Source organism: Agelaius phoeniceus, chromosome 35 (genome assembly GCF_051311805.1).
Source record: "Agelaius phoeniceus isolate bAgePho1 chromosome 35, bAgePho1.hap1, whole genome shotgun sequence".
Classification (NCBI taxonomy): Eukaryota; Metazoa; Chordata; class Aves; order Passeriformes; family Icteridae; genus Agelaius; species Agelaius phoeniceus.
In genome coordinates, this window is record NC_135299.1 from 2466270 (window position 1) to 2484825 (window position 18556).

Genomic DNA, 18556 nt, shown 5'->3' on the forward strand with positions numbered 1-18556 from the left:
AATCGCGGCCCGGAGCAGCGGGGCTGGGGCGGGCGCAGGGAGGTGCGGGCGGAAGCGGAAGCGGCGGCGGCGGGGGAAGATGGCGGCGCGGCGGGGCCCGGGGCCGGTGGCGGCGCTGGCGCTGCTGGCGCTGCTCGGCCCGGGGTGGCCCCTCCGCGGGGCCCGGGCCGCGCTCAACCTGCAGGAGCTCAGCGAGCTCAAGTACGGCCTCGAGATCCTGGCCGAGCCCGTGCTGGCCGGGCAGGTGCGCCGCGGTACCGGGGCCAACGGCTGGGGGAGGGGGAGGCGGGCGGCGTCCCGGCGGCGCTACCGGGAGCGGCGGACCGGCCATGGGACTGCCGAGGAGCGGGGCACCGGCTGCGGGTCAGGAGGGCCGCCCGCGGGGGGGGCTACGGGCACCGGGGGCACCTGTCCGGGGGCGGACCGGGGCGGGGCTCCGGTCTAGGGATGAACCGGGCGTCCCGGTCTGGGGCTGTACCGGTCCCGGCGCACGTCCCGGGGCACCGGTCAGGGGCTGAACCGGGGCCAGGGGAACCGCTCAGCGGATGAACCGGCCCCGAGGCACCGGCCAGGGGGGGAACCGGGCCCGTGCCCCCGGCTGAGCTCCTCACCGGGGCTCGTTCCGGGGCCGGCGGCAGCCGCCGGGCAGTGGAACGCTGCCGGGGGTCCCTGCAGGGGCCGGGAGCGCCCGTTCGGGGCGGGAACGGGGCCGGGGGCACCGGTCCGGGGCCAGGGGGTCCCGGGCAGGGGCGGGCTCGGGGGCGCTGCTGGGGCTGATCCAGGGCCGGGGGCACCGGGCAGGGCTCGGGGGGGGTCCCGGGCACGGACAGGGGCTGAGCCCGGCCGGGGCTCAGCGGCTCCAGGGGCTCGGGGGGTTCCGGGCAGGGCCGGTCTCGGTGTCCCGGGAAGGGCCCGGGGTCCCGGGCAGGGGACACGGGCCGGGGCTCACCGGCTTCGGGGGCACCGGGCCGGGATCGGGGGCGCTGCCGGGGCTGACTCGGGGCCGGGGGCACCGGGCAGGGCCGGGCTCAGGGGTACGGGCTGGGCTCGGGTGAGTCCCGGGCCAGGCTCGGGGCCCCGGGCAAAGTCTGAACCCAGCCGGGCCTCAGCGGCTCCAGGGCCTCGGGACGGTCCCGGGCTGGGCTCGAGGGCACCGGGCTGGGCTCGGGGGGAAGTCCCGGGCTGGGCTGGGCTCGGAGGGGGTCCCGGGGAGGGGGCACGGGCCGGGGCTCGGCGGCTCCGGGGGCTCGGGAGGGTCCCGGGCTGGGCAGGGCTCGGGGGGGTCCCGGGCAAAGTCTGAGCCCGGCGGGGACTCAGCGACTCTGGGGGCTCGGGACGGTCCCGGGCTGGGCTCGGGGTTCCAGGCAGGGCCGGGGCTCATTGGCCTCGGTGTCCCGGGGGGTTCGTGGGCCAGGCTCGGGGTCCCGGGCCGGGTTCAGGGGGTCCCGGGCAGGGTTCAGGGGTTCCCAGGCAGGGCTCGGGTTCCCGGGCAGGGTTCAGGGAGATCCTGGGCCGGGCTCGGGTTCCCGGGCTGGGCTCGGGTTCCCGAGCAGGGGCTCAGGGGGGTCCCGGGCTGGGCTCGGGTTCCCGGGCAGGGTTCAGGGGGTCCCGGGCAGGGTTCAAGGGGTCCCGGGCAGGGTTCAGGGGGTCCCAGGCAGGGTTCAGGGGGGTCCCGGGCAGGGTTCAGGGGGATCCTGGGCCAGGCTCGGGTTCCCGGGCTGGGCTCGGGTTCCCGGGCAGGGTTCAGGGGTTCCCGGGCAGGGCTCGGGTTCCCGGGCAGGGTTCAGGGGTTCCCGGGCAGGGTTCAGGGGGTCCCGGGCAAGGTTCAAGGGGTCCCGGGCAGCGGCTCAGGAGGATCCTGGGCAGGGTTCAGGGGTTCCCGGGCAGGGTTCAGGGGGATCCTGGGCCAGGCTCGGGTTCCCGGGCAGGGCTCAGGGGTTCCCGGGCAGGGTTCAAGGGGTCCCGGGCAGGGGCTCAGCCCGGCCAGGGCTCCTCGGTCCCGGTATCCCGGGGTGGTGGGGGGCTCCCGCTCGCTCCGTACCTGTGTCGTGCGGAGCGGCTCCGTGCCTGGGGGGGCCGTGCCAGATGTTCCGGATGTGTGTGGGGTGGCGTGGGGGGGGGAGGGGACGCTTGTTTCACTTTCGGGTTCCCCAATCCGGGGGGGGGTCACGGCCCCCGCTGCCCCGGGGGCTCCTCCAGAGGATTTGGGGGGGTCCAGAGGTTTTGGGGAGGGTCCAGAGCCCCCCCCGCAGCTGCTGGGGCAGCGCCAGGCCCGTCCTGTGGCCCCCCCCCCCCCTCCATGTGACAGCGACAGGGACAGGGACAGGGTGGGGGCTGGGCCGGATGCGGTTTGTCTGGGCTGGGAGGGGGGGGGGAAAGGGTTGGGGGGGTCTGTCCCGTCCCATCCGGGGGGGTTTTGGGGTCACCTGGGGGCACTTTGGGGTCCCTGGGGCGTCTGTGGGGTCACCAGGGGGGCTTTGGGGTCACTGGAAGGGGTTTTGGGGTCACTGATTGAGTCTGTGGGGTCTCTCGGGGGCTTTGGGGTCACTGGAAGGGGTTTTGGGGTCACTGATTGAGTCTGTGGGGTCTCTCGGGAGCTATGGGGTCCTAGGGGGGCTTTGGGGTCACTGGGGGAGTCTGTGGGGTCACCAGGGGGGCTTTGGGGTCACTGGAAGGGGTCACTGGGGTCTGCAGGGTCTCTCGGGTGTCTGGGGGGTCTCCAGGGGGGCTTTGGGGTCACTGGAAGGGGTTTTGGGGTCACTGATTGAGTCTGTGGGGTCTCTCTGGGGCTATGGGATCACTGGGGGAGTCTGGAGGGGGCTTTGGGGTCCCAGGGGTGTCTGTGGGGTCCCTGTGGAGTCTGTGGGGTCCTCAGAGGGCTCTCCCCAAGGGGTGCAGAGCCCCGGGGAGTGTTTGGGGGTGCCAGGGGGGCTCTTTAGGGGTGCCAGGGTGGGCTCTGGGTGGGGGCCCTTTAGGGGTGTCAGAGGGTGTTTGGGGGTGCCAGGGTGGGTTCTTTAAGGGTGCTGGGGGTGCTCTGGGCTGGCAGGGGGTGCCAGGGACTCTTTAGGGGTGCCAGGGGGGCTCTTTAGGGGTGCCAGGGGCTCTTTAGGGGTGCCAGGGGGGCTCTTTATGGGTGCCAGGGTGGGCTCTGGGGTTCCAGGGGGGTTCCTTAGGGGTGCCAGGGGTTGTTTGGGGGGCTCTTTATGGGCACCAGGGGCTCTTTAGGGGTGCCAGAGTGGGCTCTGGGGTTTCAGGGGGGCTCTTTAGGGGTTCCAGGGGCTCTTTAGGGGTTCCAGGGGCTCTTTAGGGGTGCCAGGGGTTGTTTGGGGGGCTGTTTTGGGGTGCCAGGGGCTCTTTAGGGGTACCAGGGGTTGTTTAGGGATGCCAGGGGTTGTTTGGGGGGCTCTTTATGGGCGCCAGGGGCTCTTTAGGGGTGCCAGGGGTTGTTTGGGGGGCTCTTTAGGGGTGCCAGGGGCTCTTTAGGGGTGCCACAGTGCCCTGACCCCGTGCCCGCAGCGCCAGGACGTGGTGACGGTGGCATCCCGCTTCAAGCAGCTCTACGAGTGCCACCTGCCCCCCGCGGCCGTGGGACCCCCCCCGGGCCCCCCCCGGGACCCCCGCGCCTACAACGGCTCCGGCGTGGCCGAGCTGCTGCGGCCCATGGGCACAGCGCCCTGCCTGGTCAAGGTGGGCACCTGAGGGGGCATGGGGGGCACAGAGGGGGCACAGGGGGGGCACAGCACCCTGCCTGGGCAAGGTGGGCATGGGGGGGCATGGGGGGCACAGAGGGGGCACAGCACCCTGCCTGGTCAAGGTGGGCATGGGGGGCACAGGGGGGCACAGCACCCTGCCTGGTCAAGGTGGGCATGGGGAGGGCACAGGGGGGCACAGCACCCTGCCTGGTCAAGGTGGGCATTGGGGGGCATGGGGGGCACAGCACCCTGCCTGGTCAAGGTGGGCACCTGAGGGGGCACAGGGGGCACAGAGGGGGCACAGCACCCTGCCTGGTCAAGGTGGGCATTGGGGGCACAGGGGGGCACAGCACCCTGCCTGGTCAAGGTGGGCATGGGGGGCACAGGGGGGCACAGCACCCTGCCTGGTCAAGGTGGGCACCAAAGGGGGCACAGCACCCTGCCTGGTCAAGGTGGGCATGGGGGGACATGGGGGGCACAGCACCCTGCCTGGTCAAGGTGGGCATGGGGGTGCCAGGGGGCACGGGGAGTGATGGGGGCACAGGGGGGCACCACCTCCTGTCTGATCAAAGTGGGCATCAGGAGGGCACAGGGGACATAGGGGGGTGTCAGGGGGGCACAGCACCCTGCCTGCTCAAGGTGGGCACTGGGCACCAGGGGGGCACCAGGGGGGCATGGGGAGTGATGGCGGCACAGGGGGCACTGTGCCCTGCCTGCTCAAGGTGGGCACTGGGCACCAAGGGGGCATGGGGAGTGATGGGGGCACAGGGGGCACTGGGCCCTGCCTGCTCAAGGGGGGCACGGGGGAGCAAGGGAGGTGCCAGGGGGCACAGCGAGTTCCAAGTGGGCACCACGCCCTTCCTGCTCAAGGTGGGAGCAGGGGGCACAGGGTAGGAGCATGGGGGGTGATCAAGGTGGGCATGGGGGGTGCCAGGGGGTATGGGTGGCACGTGGGGCACAGCGCCCTGCCTGCTCAAGGTGGGCACAGGGGCATGGGGGGCACAGGGAGTGATGGGGGGCATGGAGGGCACCACGCCCTGCCTGCTCAAGCTGGGCACGGGGGATGCCAGGGGACACGGGGGGTGCCAGGGGGGCACAGAGGGTGCCAAGGGGGCACTGCCATGCCCCACCCTCAGCCCCTTCCCCTTTCCCCAGACCAAGGACTGGTGGACGTACGAGTTCTGCTACGGGCGGCACATCCAGCAGTACCACCTGGAAGGTGACGCTGGGCACAGGGCGGGCACAGGGCGGCCCTGAGGACCCCTCCCCCCCTCAGTCTGTGCCCACCGTGTGCCCACCCCTCCCTCAGAGTCTGAGATCAAGGGCGATGTCCTGGTGCTGGGCTATTACCAGTCTGCCTTCGACTGGGACGACGAGACTGCCAAGGTGGGTGTGCCCCGCCCTGGGCACAGCAGGGCTGTCCCGTGCCCACCCCGTGCCCACCCTGTGCCCACCCACCCCTGCAGGCCTCCAAGCAGCACCAGCTGAGGCGCTACCACAGCCAGAGCTACGTCAACGGCTCCCGCTGCGACCTGACCGGGAGAGCCCGCGAGGCCGAGGTCCGGGTAAGGATGGGGGCATGGAGGGCACAGCACCAGGAGTGGGCAAGGTGGGCATGGAGGGCACAGCACCAGGACTGGGCAAGGTGGGCATGGGGGGCACAGCATCAGGACTGGGCAAGGTGGGCATGGGGGGTACAGGGGGGGCACAGCACCAGGACTGGGCAAGGTGGGCATGGGGGGCACAGGGGGCACAGCACCAGGACTGAGCAAGGGGGGCATGGGGGATGCCAAGGGGGCACAGCACCAGGACTGAGCAAGGGGGGCTTGGAGGGCACAGGGGGCACAGTACCCTGCCTGATCAAGGTGGGCATGGAGGGCACAGGGGACACAGCACCCTGCATGATCAAGGTGGGCACCAAGGGGTGCCAAGGGGCATGGGGGGCATGGAGGGTTCCAGGAGGGCACTGCCCCATGCCTCATCAAGGTGGGCACTGGGGGCACTGGGGGGGCACTGAGGGGCACCCTGGGCAGGGCAGGGCAGGGCCTCACCCCGGGGCCGTGCCCGCAGTTCCTGTGCGAGGAGGGCACGGGTGATTACATCGCCCGCGTGGACGAGCCGCAGTCGTGCCAGTACGTGCTGACCGTGCACACCACGCGCATCTGCCACCACCCCTTCCTGCGCCCGGCCCCGGGGCTGGCACCGCAGCCCATCCGCTGCCAGCCCGCCCTCTCGCCCGCCCAGTACGTCCAGTACGTGCGTGCCCAAGTCTGTGAGTACCAGGGAGCCCTGGGGGGGTGCTGGGTACGGGGCTGTGAGCTGGGGCTGGCACTGAGCCCTGGTGCGGGGCTGGCACTGTCACCCCAGCCTGGTGCAGGGCTGGCACTGTCACCCCAGCCTGGTGCTGGCACTGAGCCCTGGTGCGGGGCTGGCACTGTCACCCCAGCCTGGCACTGGCACTGAGCCCTGGTGCGGGGCTGGCACTGTCACCCCAGCCTGGCACTGGCGCTGGTCTCTCCATCCTTGGGCTGGCACTGTCACCCCAGCCTGGCACTGGCCCCTCCATCCTTGGGCTGGCACTGTCCCTTCCAGCCTAGAGCTGGCACTGTTCTTTCCAGTCTACAGCTGGCACTGGCCCCTCCTTCCCAGAACTGGCTCTGTCCCCTCCAGCCTGGCCCTGTCCCTTCCATCCCAAGGCTGGCACTGTCCCTTCCATCCCAGGATTGGCACTGTCCCCTCCAGCCTGGCCCTGTCCCATCCGTCCTGGTGCTGTCTCCTCCATCCTAGAGATGGCACTGTCCCCTCCATCACTGGGCTGGCACTGTCACCTTCCTGACCCTGTCCCCTGGGGCTGGCACTGGGACTGGCACTGTTCCCTCTGTGCCAGGGCTGGCCGTGTCCCCTCGGATACAGGACTGCCACGGTGCCCTGCAGCGTGGAGCTGGGGCTGTCCCCCAGCCATGCTGACCCTGTCCCCAGCTGTCCCTGTGTCCCCAGCCATGCTGTCCCTGTCCCCAGCTGTCCTTGTCCCCAGCTGTCCCTGTGTCCCCAGCTGTCCCTGTCCCCAGCTGTCCCTGTCCCCAGCTGTGCTGTCCCCATCCCCAGCTGTCCCTGTGTCCCCAGCTGTGCTGTCCCTGTCCCCAGCCGTCCTTGTCCCCAGCTGTCCCTGTGTCCCCAGCTGTCCCTGTGTCCCCAGCCATGCTGTCCCTGTCCCTGTGTCCCCAGCTGTCCCTGTCCCCAGCTGTCCCCGTCCCCAGCTGTCCCTGTGTCCCCATCCCCAGCTGTCCCCGTCCCCAGCTGTCCCTGTGTCCCCAGCCGTGCTGTCCCTGTCCCCAGCCGTGCTGTCCCTGTCCCTGTGTCCCCAGCCATGCTGTCCCTGTCCCCAGCTGTCCCTGTGTCCCCAGCCGTGCTGTCCCCGTCCCCAGCTGTCCCCGTCCCCAGCTGTCCCTGTCCCCAGCTGTCCCTGTCCCCAGCTGTCCCTGTCCCCATCCCCAGCTGTCCCTGTCCCCAGCTGTCCCTGTGTCCCCAGCTGTGCTGTCCCTGTCCCCAGCTGTCCCTGTGTCCCCAGCCATGCTGTCCCTGTCCCTGTGTCCCCAGCTGTCCCCATCCCCAGCTGTCCCTGTCCCCAGCTGTCCCTGTCCCCAGCTGTCCCTGTGTCCCCAGCTGTCCCCGTCCCCAGCTGTCCCTGTCCCCAGCTGTCCCTGTGTCCCCAGCTGACACCAAGAGGAAGGTGGAGGAGATCTCGGAGGAGCTGCGCACGTTGGACACGCGGCTCTGGAGTGACAGGGACAGCTCTGAGCCGCCCTCGCAGAGCCCCAGGGGCACCCAGGAGGGTATGGCCCTGTCCCCTCCTCGCTGTGACAGCGCTGCCACTGTCCCCTCTCCCTCTGGGACCCCCCCAGTGGCAGCTGTGTCCCCCCTGTGGCAGCTGTGTCCCCTCCTGTGGCAGGGAACCAGCCAGAGCCAGCGCAGGATGTGACAGCTGGGGAGCAGGAGGTGACAGCCACAGCCAGTGCCCAGCGGGACAGCACCAGGGTGAGTCCCAGTGGCCCTGGGGACATTCTGGGGTCACTTTGGGGGGGTTTGAGTCCTGCTCCATCCCCTGTGTCCTCCCTGCAGGAGCCGTCCCCGAGGGCAGCTGGCGGTCGGGCAGCCGGTGAGTCCTGGGGTGTCCTCCCCGTGCCACCTCCGTGCCCACCCTGTGTCCCCCATGTTCCCCATGTCACCTCCGTGCCCACCCTGTGTTCCCCATGTTCCCCATGTCACCTCTGTGCCCACCCTGTGTCCCCCGTGCCACCTCCGTGCCCACCCTGTGTTCCCTGTGCCACCTCCGTGCCCACCCTGTGTTCCCTGTGCCACCTCCGTGCCCACCCTGTGTCCCCCATGTTCCCCATGTCACCTCCGTGCCCACCCTGTGTTCCCTGTGCCACCTCTGTGCCCACCCTGTGTCCCCCATGTCACCTTCACCCCTTGTCCCCCATGCCCCCCCTGTGTCCCCCATGTCACCCCTATGCCCCCCATCGCCCCCATGTCACCCCGGTGTCCCCCATGCCCCCATGTCACCTCCACCCTGTGTCCCCCATGCTCCCCCTGTGTCCCCCATGTCACCCCCATGCCCCCCATCGCCCCCATGTCACCCCCATGTCCCCCATGCCCCCATGTCACCTCCACCCTGTGTCCCCCATGCTCCCCCTGTGTCCCCCATGCCCCCATGTCACCCCCATGCACCCCTTGTGTCCCCGTGTCACCCCCATGCACCCCTTGTGTCCCCGTGTCACCCCCATGCCCCCCCTGTGTCCTCCATGTCACCCCCATGCCCGCCCCGTGTCCCTCATGCCCCCATGTCACCTCCACCCTGTGTCCCCCATGTCACCTCGGTGCCCACCCCATGTCCCCCGTGTCACTCCCATGCCCCCTGTGTCCCCTATGTCACCCCCATGTCATCTCCATGCCCCTCTGTGTCCCCCATGTCACCTCCACCCTGTGTCCCCCATGTTCCCCATGTCACCTCCATGCCCCCCCTGTGTCCCCCATGTCACCCCCATGCCCCCTGTGTCCCCCATGTCACCTCCACCCTGTGTCCCCCATGTTCCCCATGTCACCTCCATGCCCACCCTGTGTCCCCCATGTCACCCCCATGCCCACCTTGTGTCCCCCATGCCACCCCCATATCCACCCTGTGTCCTCCATGTCACCCCCATGCCCACCCTGTGTCCCCATGCCCTCATGCCACCTCCGTGCTCACCCTGTGTCCCCCATGTCACCTCCATATCCACCCCCATGCCCACCCTGTGTCCCCCATGTCACCCCCATGCCCCCTGTGTCCCCCATGCCCTCTCCATGCTCACCCCGTGTCCCCCATGTCACCCCCCTGTGCCCCCCGTGCCCCCTGGCACTGCCACCCCCCTGCAGACCCACGCAAGATCCACTTCAAGGTGATCCGGAGCCCCGGGGACCTGCTGCAGTTCATCGAGGAGCTCAAGGAGACCACCAGGAAGGTGGGCACCCCCCCATGCCCCCCCTCGGGCCCCCCCGTGCCTCAGTTTCCCCCTGAGCCCCCTCCCTCTGCCTCAGGCCAAGGAGAAGGCGAGCGAGGAGGAGGAGGAGGAGGAGGAAGCAGCCAAAGCTGCCCCAGCCCCACCTGGCCCTGCAGAGCCCCCCAGCCCCGAGGCCCTGCCTGGCCCCAAGGCCCCTCCCACGGGGGGGGAGGAGGAGGAGGAGGATGAGGATGAAGATGAGGATGAGGAGGAGGAGGCAGGGCCGCTGCTGGCGGGGCTGGAGCTGCTGCCACGGGAGCAGGTGGCGAGGCTGAAGGAGGAGGTGAAGAACCAGATGGAGCAGGAGTTCGACAGCATCATCAGCGAGGTGGGGACCCCTGGGACCCCCATTGGCTGGGCTGGGACCCCCAGAGGGGCTGGGACCCCCATTGGGGACCCCCTGGCTGAGCTGGGACCCCTGAGGGGCTGGGACCCCCATTGGGGACCCCCTGGCTGGGCTGGGACCCCCTGAGGGACACTGGGACCCCCCCTGACCATGCTGGGATCCCCAGAGGAGCACTGGGACCCCCTGATGGGGCTGGGACCCCCAAAGGGGCACTGGGACCCCCTGGCTGTGCTGGGACCCCCACAGGGACCATGCTGGGACCCCCCTGGCTGTGCTGGGGACCCCCTGGTTGGGCTGGGGACCCCGTGAGAGGGTTGAGACCCCCTGGCTGGGCTGGGACCCCCACAGAAGCACTGGGACCCCCCTGCTTGGGCTGGGACCCTTTGATGAAGCCAGGACCCCCACAGTGGCACTGGGACCCTCTGGCTGGTCTGGGACCCCCATAGAAGCACTGGGACCCCCCTGACCATGCTGGGACCCCCACAGGGGCACTGGGACCCCCCCCTGGCTGTGCTGGGGAGCCCCTGGGAGGGTTGGGGCTCCCCTGGCTGGGCTGGGGACCCTGTGGGATGGCCAGGGCTGCCCTGCAGAGGTGGGGACAGCCTGGGGACCCCTTTCTGGCCCCACTGCTCGGGTCCGTGCTGGCCAGGCTGGCGAACCCACCCCAAACCCGGCCTGAACCTGCCCCGAACCCGCCCTGAACAGGGCCCGAACCCGGCCCGAACCTGCCCCGAGCCCGGCCTGAACCTGCCCCGAACCTGCCCCGAGCCCGGCCCGAACCTGCCCCGAGCCCGGCCCGAACCCGCCCCGAACCCGCCCCGAGCCCGGCCCGAACCTGCCCCGAACCCGGCCCGAATCTGCCCCGAACCCGGCCCGAATCTGCCCCGAACCCGGCCCGAACCTGCCCCAAACCCGGCCCGACCCCTCCCGGTGCAGGTGGAGGAGGAGCTGGAGACCGAGGGGCTCAAGGGCGAGTTCGACCGGAGCCGCGCCACGCGCACCCTGGCGAGCACCCTGAGCCGCCTGATGGAGCGGCTGGACCGGGCCGAGCCCCGGCGCGACCCCTCCGAGCCCCGGCGCGACCCCTCCGGGGGCCGCAGAGAGGAGGAGGAGGAGGAGGAAGAGGAAGAGGAGGAGGAGGGAGCCGCGAGGAAGGGCAGCAGCCCCCGGGTGCCCAAGGACGGGCGGGTGCGGGTGCGGATGGGCAGGGTCGGGAGCCGCGCCGCCCCTCAGGAGCGGGAGCCCCCCCGGGGCAAGCAGGAGCCCCCCCGGGAGGATCGGGAGCCCCCCCGGGAGAAGCAGAGCCCCCCGCAGGTGGAGAACGAGGTGCGGGAGCTGCTGGCCAAGGAGGGGCTGCGCGCCGAAGGTATGAGGGGGGGTCCTGAGGGGATGGGGGGTGAGCGCCCCCCGCCCCAAATCAACCCCCCCCGGGCCCCCTCCGCAGGGAAAATCGAGATCAAGATCGTGACGGCGTCGTCGGGGGGCGAGGAGGAGGAGGGGGCGCAGTGGCTGTCGGAGGAGGATTCGCGGAGCCTGAAGGAGATTTTCCTCAGCATCCTGGTGAGGGGGCGGGGGGGGATGCGAGGGGATGGGGAGGGGCTTCCAGGGGAGGGGGAGGGGCTCCCAGGGGAGGGGGAGGGGCTCCGAGGGAGGGGGGCACAGCTGAGGCTCGGCCGGAGGGGAATTTGTGGTGTTGGGGGAAACTGAGGCACGGCAGGGCTGGGGAGTGTGGGGGGGCTGAGGCACGGGGGGGAAACTGAGGCACGGGGGGGAAACTGAGGCACGGAGGGGACACACTGGGGAGGAGAGGGTGGGGGCAGGACACAGGCGGGGAGGATGAGGAGGGAAAAGTGGGGACGGGGGGGGCAGTGAGGTCAGGGGGGCACCAGGGTGAGAGGGCATAGAAGTGAAGGGCGGGCACAGAGGTCAGGTGGGCACTGAGGGGAGGGGGTACAGAGGCCGGGGTGGGGGGGGACTGAGGTCAGGGGGGCACCAAAGTCAGGTGGGCACAGAGGTCAGGGGGGCACTGAGGGGAGGGGGCACAGAGGCCCGGGTGGGGGGGACTGAGGTCAGGTGGGCACTGAAGTCAGGTGGGCACAGAGGTCAGGGGGGCACTGAGGTGGAGGGGGATACTCAGATGAGGGGGGGCACTGAGGTCAGGGGGTGCTGAGGGGATGGGGGGCACAGATGTCAGGTGGGCACAGAAGTCAGGGTGGGCACTGAGGTCAGGTGGGCACAGATGTCAGGTGGGCACTGATTTCCCCCCCTCCCCAGGTGTGCAGGGCATGGAGGTCAGGGGGCCACAGAGGTGAGGTGGGCACTGAGGTTGGGGTGGGCACAGATGTCAGGTGGGCACTGAAAGCAGGGTGGGCACAGATGTCAGGTGGGCACTGATTTCCCCCCCTTCCCAGGTGCAGGGCACTGAGGTGAGGGGGGCACAGAGGTAAAAGGGGGGCACAGAGGTCAGGTTGGCACTGAGATCAGGGTGGGCACTGAGGTGGGGTGGGCGCTGAGATCAGGTGGGCACTGATTTCCCCCCCCGCAGGTGCAGGGCACAGAGGTAAAGGGGTGGGCACAGATGTCAGGGTGGGCACAGATGTCAGGGTGGGCACTGAGATCAGGTGGGCACAGATCTCAGGGTGGGCACAGATCTCAGGTGGGCACAGCTCTCAGGTGGGCACAGCTCTAAGGTGGACACAGCTCTAAGGTGGACACAGCTCTCAGGTGGGCACCGATTTCCCCCTCGGCAGGTGCAGGGCACAGATATCAGGTGGGCACTGATCTCAGGGTGGGCACAAATCTCAGGGTGGGCACAGATGTCAGGTGTGCACTGAGATCAGGTGGGCACTGATTTTCCCCCCCGCCAGTTGCAGGGCACAGATGTCAGGGTGGGCACAGATGTCAGGTGGTCACAGCTCTCAGGTGGGCACAGCTCTCAGGTGGGCACTGATCTCAGGGTGGGCACAGAACTCAGGTGGGCACTGAAAGCAGGGTGGGCACAGCTCTCAGGTGGGCACAGATGTCAGTTGGGCACAGCTCTCAGGTGGGCACTGAAAGCAGGGTGGGCACTGAGATCAGGGTGGTCACAGCTCTCAGGTGGGCACTGATCTCAGGGTGGGCACAGCTCTCAGGTGGGCACAGCTCTCAGGTGGTCACAGAACTCAGGTGGGCACAGCTCTCAGGTGGGCACAGATGTCAGGTGGGCACAGATGTCAGGGTGGGCACAGCTCTCAGGTGGGCACAGAACTCAGGTGGGCACAGAACTCAGGTGGGCACAGCTCTCAGGGTGGGCACAGCTCTCAGGTGGGCACAGCTCTCAGGTGGGCACAGATGTCAGGTGGGCACAGATGTCAGCGTGGTCACAGCTCTCAGGTGGGCACAGATGTCAGGTGGTCACAGATGTCAGGGTGGGCACAGATCTCACGGTGGGCACAGCTCTCAGGTGGTCACAGATGTCAGGTGGTCACAGCTCTCAGGTGGGCACAGCTCTCAGGTGGGCACAGATCTCAGGTGGTCACAGATGTCAGGTGGGCACAGCTCTCAGGTGGGCACAGCTCTCAGGGTGGGCACAGCTCTCAGGTGGGCACCGGTTTCCCCTGGGCAGGTGCAGGGCACAGATCTCAGGGTGGTCACAGCTCTCAGGGTGGTCACAGATCTCAGGGTGGGCACAGCTTTCAGGTGGTCACAGATGTCAGGTGGTCACAGCTCTCAGGTGGGCCCAGCTCTCAGGTGGTCACAGATGTCAGGTGGGCACAGATGTCAGGGTGGGCACAGCTCTCAGGTGGGCCCAGCTCTCAGGTGGTCACAGAACTCAGGTGGGCACAGATCTCAGGGTGGGCACAGATCTCAGGGTGGGCACAGCTCTCAGGTGGTCACAGATCTCCGGGTGGGCACAGCTCTCAGGTGGTCACAGCTCTCAGGTGGGCACAGCTCTCAGGTGGGCACAGATGTCAGGGTGGTCACAGCTCTCAGGTGGGCACAGCTCTCAGGTAGTCACAGCTCTCAGGTGGTCACAGAACTCAGGTGGTCACAGAACTCAGGTGGGCACAGCTCTCAGGTGGGCACAGCTCTCAGGTGGGCACCGCTTCCCCCTGGGCAGGTGCAGGGCACGGAGGAGGCGCAGAAGGAGCGGCGGCGGCTGCAGGCCCTGCAGGACAATTACAGCTTCGTCTGGGGTGGCCGCCAGGAGCCCCCCCCGCCCGCCGACTCCGAGGACCAAGACTTCTGACACCCCAAATCTGAGCCCTTAAATCCTGAACGGCCCCCCCAGAATTGTGGCTTCATCCCTGCCCTGCCCTGGCACCGGGCACGGGGCACCCCAAGGACCCCGGGGTCCCCCCCAGGAGGGAGGAGGTCACTTTGCCCCCCCCCTCAGAACTTGCCCTGTTTGGGGACATCACTATGCCCCCCCCAGGGGACCCTGCCCTGCTGGGGGATGTCACTGTGTCCCCCCAGGGGACCCCGCCCTGCTGGGGGACATCACTGTGCCCCCCCCAGGGGACCCCGCCCTGTCACCGGGTGCATTTGTGACACGGATGAGCTGAGGGGGGGGGCAGGGGGGGAGGAATGGCCGTGATTTTTTTCGGGGGGGGTGTAATTGGGCGGGAGGGGGGGTCCTGGAGCGGTCGGTGCCGCCCCCGGCCCGGGGGGGTCTCTCTCTCATAATGAGATATCGCGTTCGCCCCCCCCCTTTTATCAATAAACCGAGGTCGCCCCGGGGCTGTGTCTGTGTCCCCCCCCCCCCACGTCCCGGGGTCTCCGCTCCTCCGCCCCCCGCCCAAAATTGCGGGAGGGGCGGGGCCGTGGGCGCGGCAGCCAATCAGAATTAGGGCGGGGCCAGGGGCTCCCCGGCCTCGGCCAATGGGAGCGCGGGGAACGCGGAGCGACCGGGACCGCCCCAGCCCTCGGGGACAGCGGTGCCACCGGGGTCCCGAACAGACCGGGATCACCGGGACCGCCCCAGCCCTCGGGGACAGCGGTGCCACCGGGGTCCCGAACAGACCGGGATCACCGGGACCGCCCCAGCCCTCGGGGACAGCGGTGCCACCGGGGTCCCGAAGGAACCGGGACCGCCCCAGCCCTCGGGGACAGCGGTGCCACCGGGGTCCCGAACAGACCGGGACCACCGGGACCGCCCCAGCCCTTGGGGACAGCGGTGTCACCGGGACCGCCAGAGCCCTCGGGGCTACCCGGACGGACCGGGACCACCGGGGCCGCCCCAGCCCTCGGGGACAGCGGCGTCCCCAGCACCGCCGGAACCCCCAGGAGCCCCCGAGCCCCCGGATCCGCCGGTAGCCCCGGGACCCAGCAGGGCCCCCAAACCAGCCCGGACCCAGGAACCGACAGAGACCGTGGGACCCCCGGGCTGGGCCGGGACCCCCGACCCGCGGCACCAGGTGAGGCCACAGCCGGCGCCCCCCGTTCCACAGCTGCCCCCGTCCCCCCCCGCCTCGCCCCCACTGTCCCCCCTCAATTGAAAACAGAGATTCAGTGTCACCCCCCCGTGCCCCCCTGGATTTGGGGTGCGGGGCGCGGGGTGGTGCCGTTACCGTCCCGTGGGTGTCACCCTGCCCGTGGGTGTCACCCCCCCTGTCCCTTCCGTGGCTCCTGTGCCCTGTCCCCCCCCTCCCACGGGCTCCACCCGGGGCTGCCCCACCGGGCAGATGAAGTTGCAGCGCTGGGGGGTGACAGGGGCGTCCCCACTGACCCCCAGACCCACAAGCCAGGTGTCCCCACGCTGACAGAGGGTCCCCACTGACTCCCCCACACAAGCCAGGTGTCCCCATGACCCCCCCAGGTGTCCCCATGCTGCTCCTGGGCCTGCAGAGCCCCCGCCTGTCCTTCCACGGGGGTGTCCTGGTGGGCTTCATCACCACCTTCCTCCTCCTCCGCGGCCTCCTGCTGCCCCAGCCGGTGCCCGCCCCCAGCCGGGACCCCCGGGTGCCCGATGGCCCCCCCGGGACCCCCCCGTCCCCCGCGCTCTACGGCGTGGCCCCCTCGGACGCTGCAGGTGGGCGCTGCTGCCAGGGGCGGGTGGCACCGGGAGGGGACACGGGGGGCGGATGGGGCTGGCAGGGGGACATGGGGGGGCCTCAGCCCCTCTGCTCCGCGGGCTGGGGACGGTGACAATGCCCTGAGAGTGGCAGCAGAGGCATGGGGGCACAGCTGAGGCTCGGCCGGAGGGGAATGGATGGTGTTGGGGGAAAGCAGGGACACGGCTGAGGTGGGGGAAACTGAGGCACGGCAGGGCTGGGCAGTGGGGGGGGGCTGAGAGATGGGGGGAAACTGAGGCACGGCAGGGCTGGGGAGTGTGGGGGGCGTCACTGAGGAAACTGAGGCACGGGGGGACACACTGCGGTGCAGAGGGGGGGCCTGAGGAGGGAAAAGTGGGGTACGGGGGGGCAGTGAGGTGAGGGGGGCACGGAGGGAAGGGGGGCACGGAGGGAAGGGGGCATTGAGGGGATGAGGGGCACTGAGGTGAAGGGGGGCGCTGCAGGTGGGGACAGGGGGGTCTCTGGTGGGATGGGGCTGGCAGGAGGACGCGGGGGGACCTCACCCCCTCTGCTCCGCGGGTCGGGGACGGTGCCCACGCCCCGACAGCGCCAGCGCGGGGACATCGCGGTCTCCGCTGCGCGGTCCCGCAGGCGAGGACGCGGCGGTGGCGCGGGGGCTGTTCCGGCGGGTGCGGGTGCTGTGCTGGGTGATGACGGCGCCCCAAAACCTGGAGAGCAGAGCCCGGCACGTGCGGGACACCTGGGCGCGACACTGCAACGTGGCGCTGTTCGTCAGCTCCGAGCCCGCCCCGCACTTCCCCGCGCTGGGGCTGGGGGTGCCCGAGGGCCGGGGGCAGCTCTACCGCAAAACCGTGCGGGCGCTGCTGTTCGTGCACCGGCACCTCCGCGCCAGCGCCGAGTGGTTCCTCAAGGCCGACGACGACACCTTCGTGCTGCTGGACAACCTGCGCTGGCTGCTGGCCGCGCACCCGCCCCAGCGGCCGCTCTACCTCGGCAAACGCTTCCGCCCCTTCGCCCGCCAGGGCTACATGAGCGGCGGGGCCGGGTACGTGCTCAGCCGGGGGGCCCTGAGCCGCCTGGCCCCCGCCCTGGCCCGCGGCACCTGCGGCCACAGCGGCCCCGAGGAGGACGTGGCGCTGGGCCAGTGCCTGGAGCGGCTCGGGGTGGCCGTGGGGGACTCGCGGGACACGCGGGGACGGGAGACCTTCCACCCCTTCCCGCCCGAGATCCACCTCACGCACCGCTTCGCCCGCGGCTTCTGGTACCGCCGCTACTGCTGGTACCCCGTGGTGGAGGTGGGTCACAGCCCGGCCGGGGTCACTGTCACACACCCTGGGCAGCTGGGGGGGGTGGCCGTGCCCCCCCAAGCACGGCCAGAACCCCCCGTGTGTGCCCTCAGCAGCCGCTGTCACCCTGAGAGTGGCACAGCTCTCCTCGGGTGGCATCTTCGCCCACCGTGCCCGGCTGGCACAGCCACAGACCCCTTGCATGGCTCTGCTGTCCCCACCGTGCGTGGCCACCACCCCCCGCATGTCCCTGGCCACCTCCCGTGGCTGTGACACCCTCAAGGTGCAGCCAGAGCCACCCCCGTGCCCGGCTGCCAACATGGGGGGGCCGTGGCATTGCCCTCCAAATCCCTGCCAGGTCCCTGGCCGTGCCAGGATGTCCCTGCACTGTGGCTCTGTGTGACCAACGTGTGCCCCACGTGTGACCAATGTGTCCCCCACGTTTGACCGTGTCCCCCATGTGTGACCAGCGTCTCCCCCCTCACACATGGCCACAGGTCCCCCACCTGTGACCCCGGTGGCCTCGGTGTTCCCTGCCCATCCATGATCCCCCTGCCATGGCCATGGCCCCCAGCGTGTCCCTGGCCACCTCCCGTGGCTGTGACACCCTCGAGGTGCAGCCAGAGCCACCTCTGTGCCTGGCTGGCATTTCTTGCCAACATGGGGGGGCCGTGGCATCGTCCCCCAAATCCCTGCCAGGTCCCCGGCCATGCCAGGATGTCCCTGCACTGTGTGGCTGTGTGTGACCAGCGTGACCCCCATGTGTGACCAGCGTGTCCCCCCCACATGTGACCAACGTGTCCCCCCTCACACATGGCCACAGGTCCCCCACCTGTGACCCCGGTGGCCTCGGTGTTCCCTGCCCATCCATGATCCCCCTGCCATGGCCGTGGCCCCCAGCGTGTCCCCCCACCCCCGTGGGGCCCAACCTCCATCAGCGGTGTCCCCTCTGTCATCAGTGTCCCCTCCATGCTCCTGTGGCCCCTGTGTCCCCTCCGTGCTCCTGTGTCCCCTCTGTGCTGGCGCTGTCCCCGCCCTGCTCAGTTCTGCTGACCAGAGCAGCCCCCAGCGCCCCTTCCCCACCCTGCCCCGTGCCACCAAGGTGGGTGGGGGGCTCTGGGTGCCCGGTGCCACCCCCAGACCCCCTCTGTGTCCCCCCCAGGGCCCGCAGTGCTGCTCGGACCTGGCCGTGTCCTTCCATTACGTGTCCGGGGAGGAGATGTACGAGCTGGAGTACCTGAGCCAGCGGCTGCGCCCCTACGGCTACAGACCCCGCTACCGGCCCCCCCTGAGCCCCCCCGACACCACCGGGACCCTCGAGACTCCCAACGCCACCCGGAGCCACCCGGCCCCCCAAGCCCCCCAAGCCCCCGAGCCCTGCCCGTCCCCTTCCCGGCCCCCCCCGGGGTGAAGGTGGCCCCAAATTTGGGGGTTCCCCCCCTCCCCGTGGCCCCAAATTTGGGGGTTCCCCCCCTCCCCATCGCCCCATTCCTGCCCCGGGACCCCAAATGCCCCGAGCACCCCCCTCCATGTCCTGCGCCCACCCCAGTCCCCCTTCCCCGGCGGACCCGCGTGGCCCTAACGAGGCCCTAATTAGCGGCTGTTAATGAGCTTTGAGGGGATTGGGTGGCCCCGAGCCGGGGGTGCCGGGAGCGGGGACACCGCGGGACGGGGCCTGGGG

At 70.2% G+C, this 18556-nt stretch overlaps 1 protein-coding gene and 1 pseudogene across 1 annotated transcript; both read left to right on the forward strand.

Annotated features, from left to right (window-relative positions):
- The first annotated feature begins 40 nt into the window (after window positions 1–40).
- Window positions 41–14294, forward strand: OS9 (OS9 endoplasmic reticulum lectin). Its single transcript, XM_054649058.2, has 14 exons — window positions 41–244; window positions 3517–3687; window positions 4848–4911; window positions 5002–5078; window positions 5159–5257; window positions 5763–5964; window positions 7406–7525; window positions 7642–7727; window positions 7812–7848; window positions 9105–9190; window positions 9267–9557; window positions 10512–10941; window positions 11020–11135; window positions 13675–14294. Exons 1-14 carry the CDS (start codon window positions 80–82, stop codon window positions 13801–13803), a joined length of 2073 nt encoding a protein of 690 aa, XP_054505033.2. The 5' UTR covers window positions 41–79; the 3' UTR covers window positions 13804–14294.
- Window positions 14240–18286, forward strand: LOC129130554 (glycoprotein-N-acetylgalactosamine 3-beta-galactosyltransferase 1-like; annotated as a pseudogene).
- The last annotated feature ends 270 nt before the right edge of the window (window positions 18287–18556 follow it).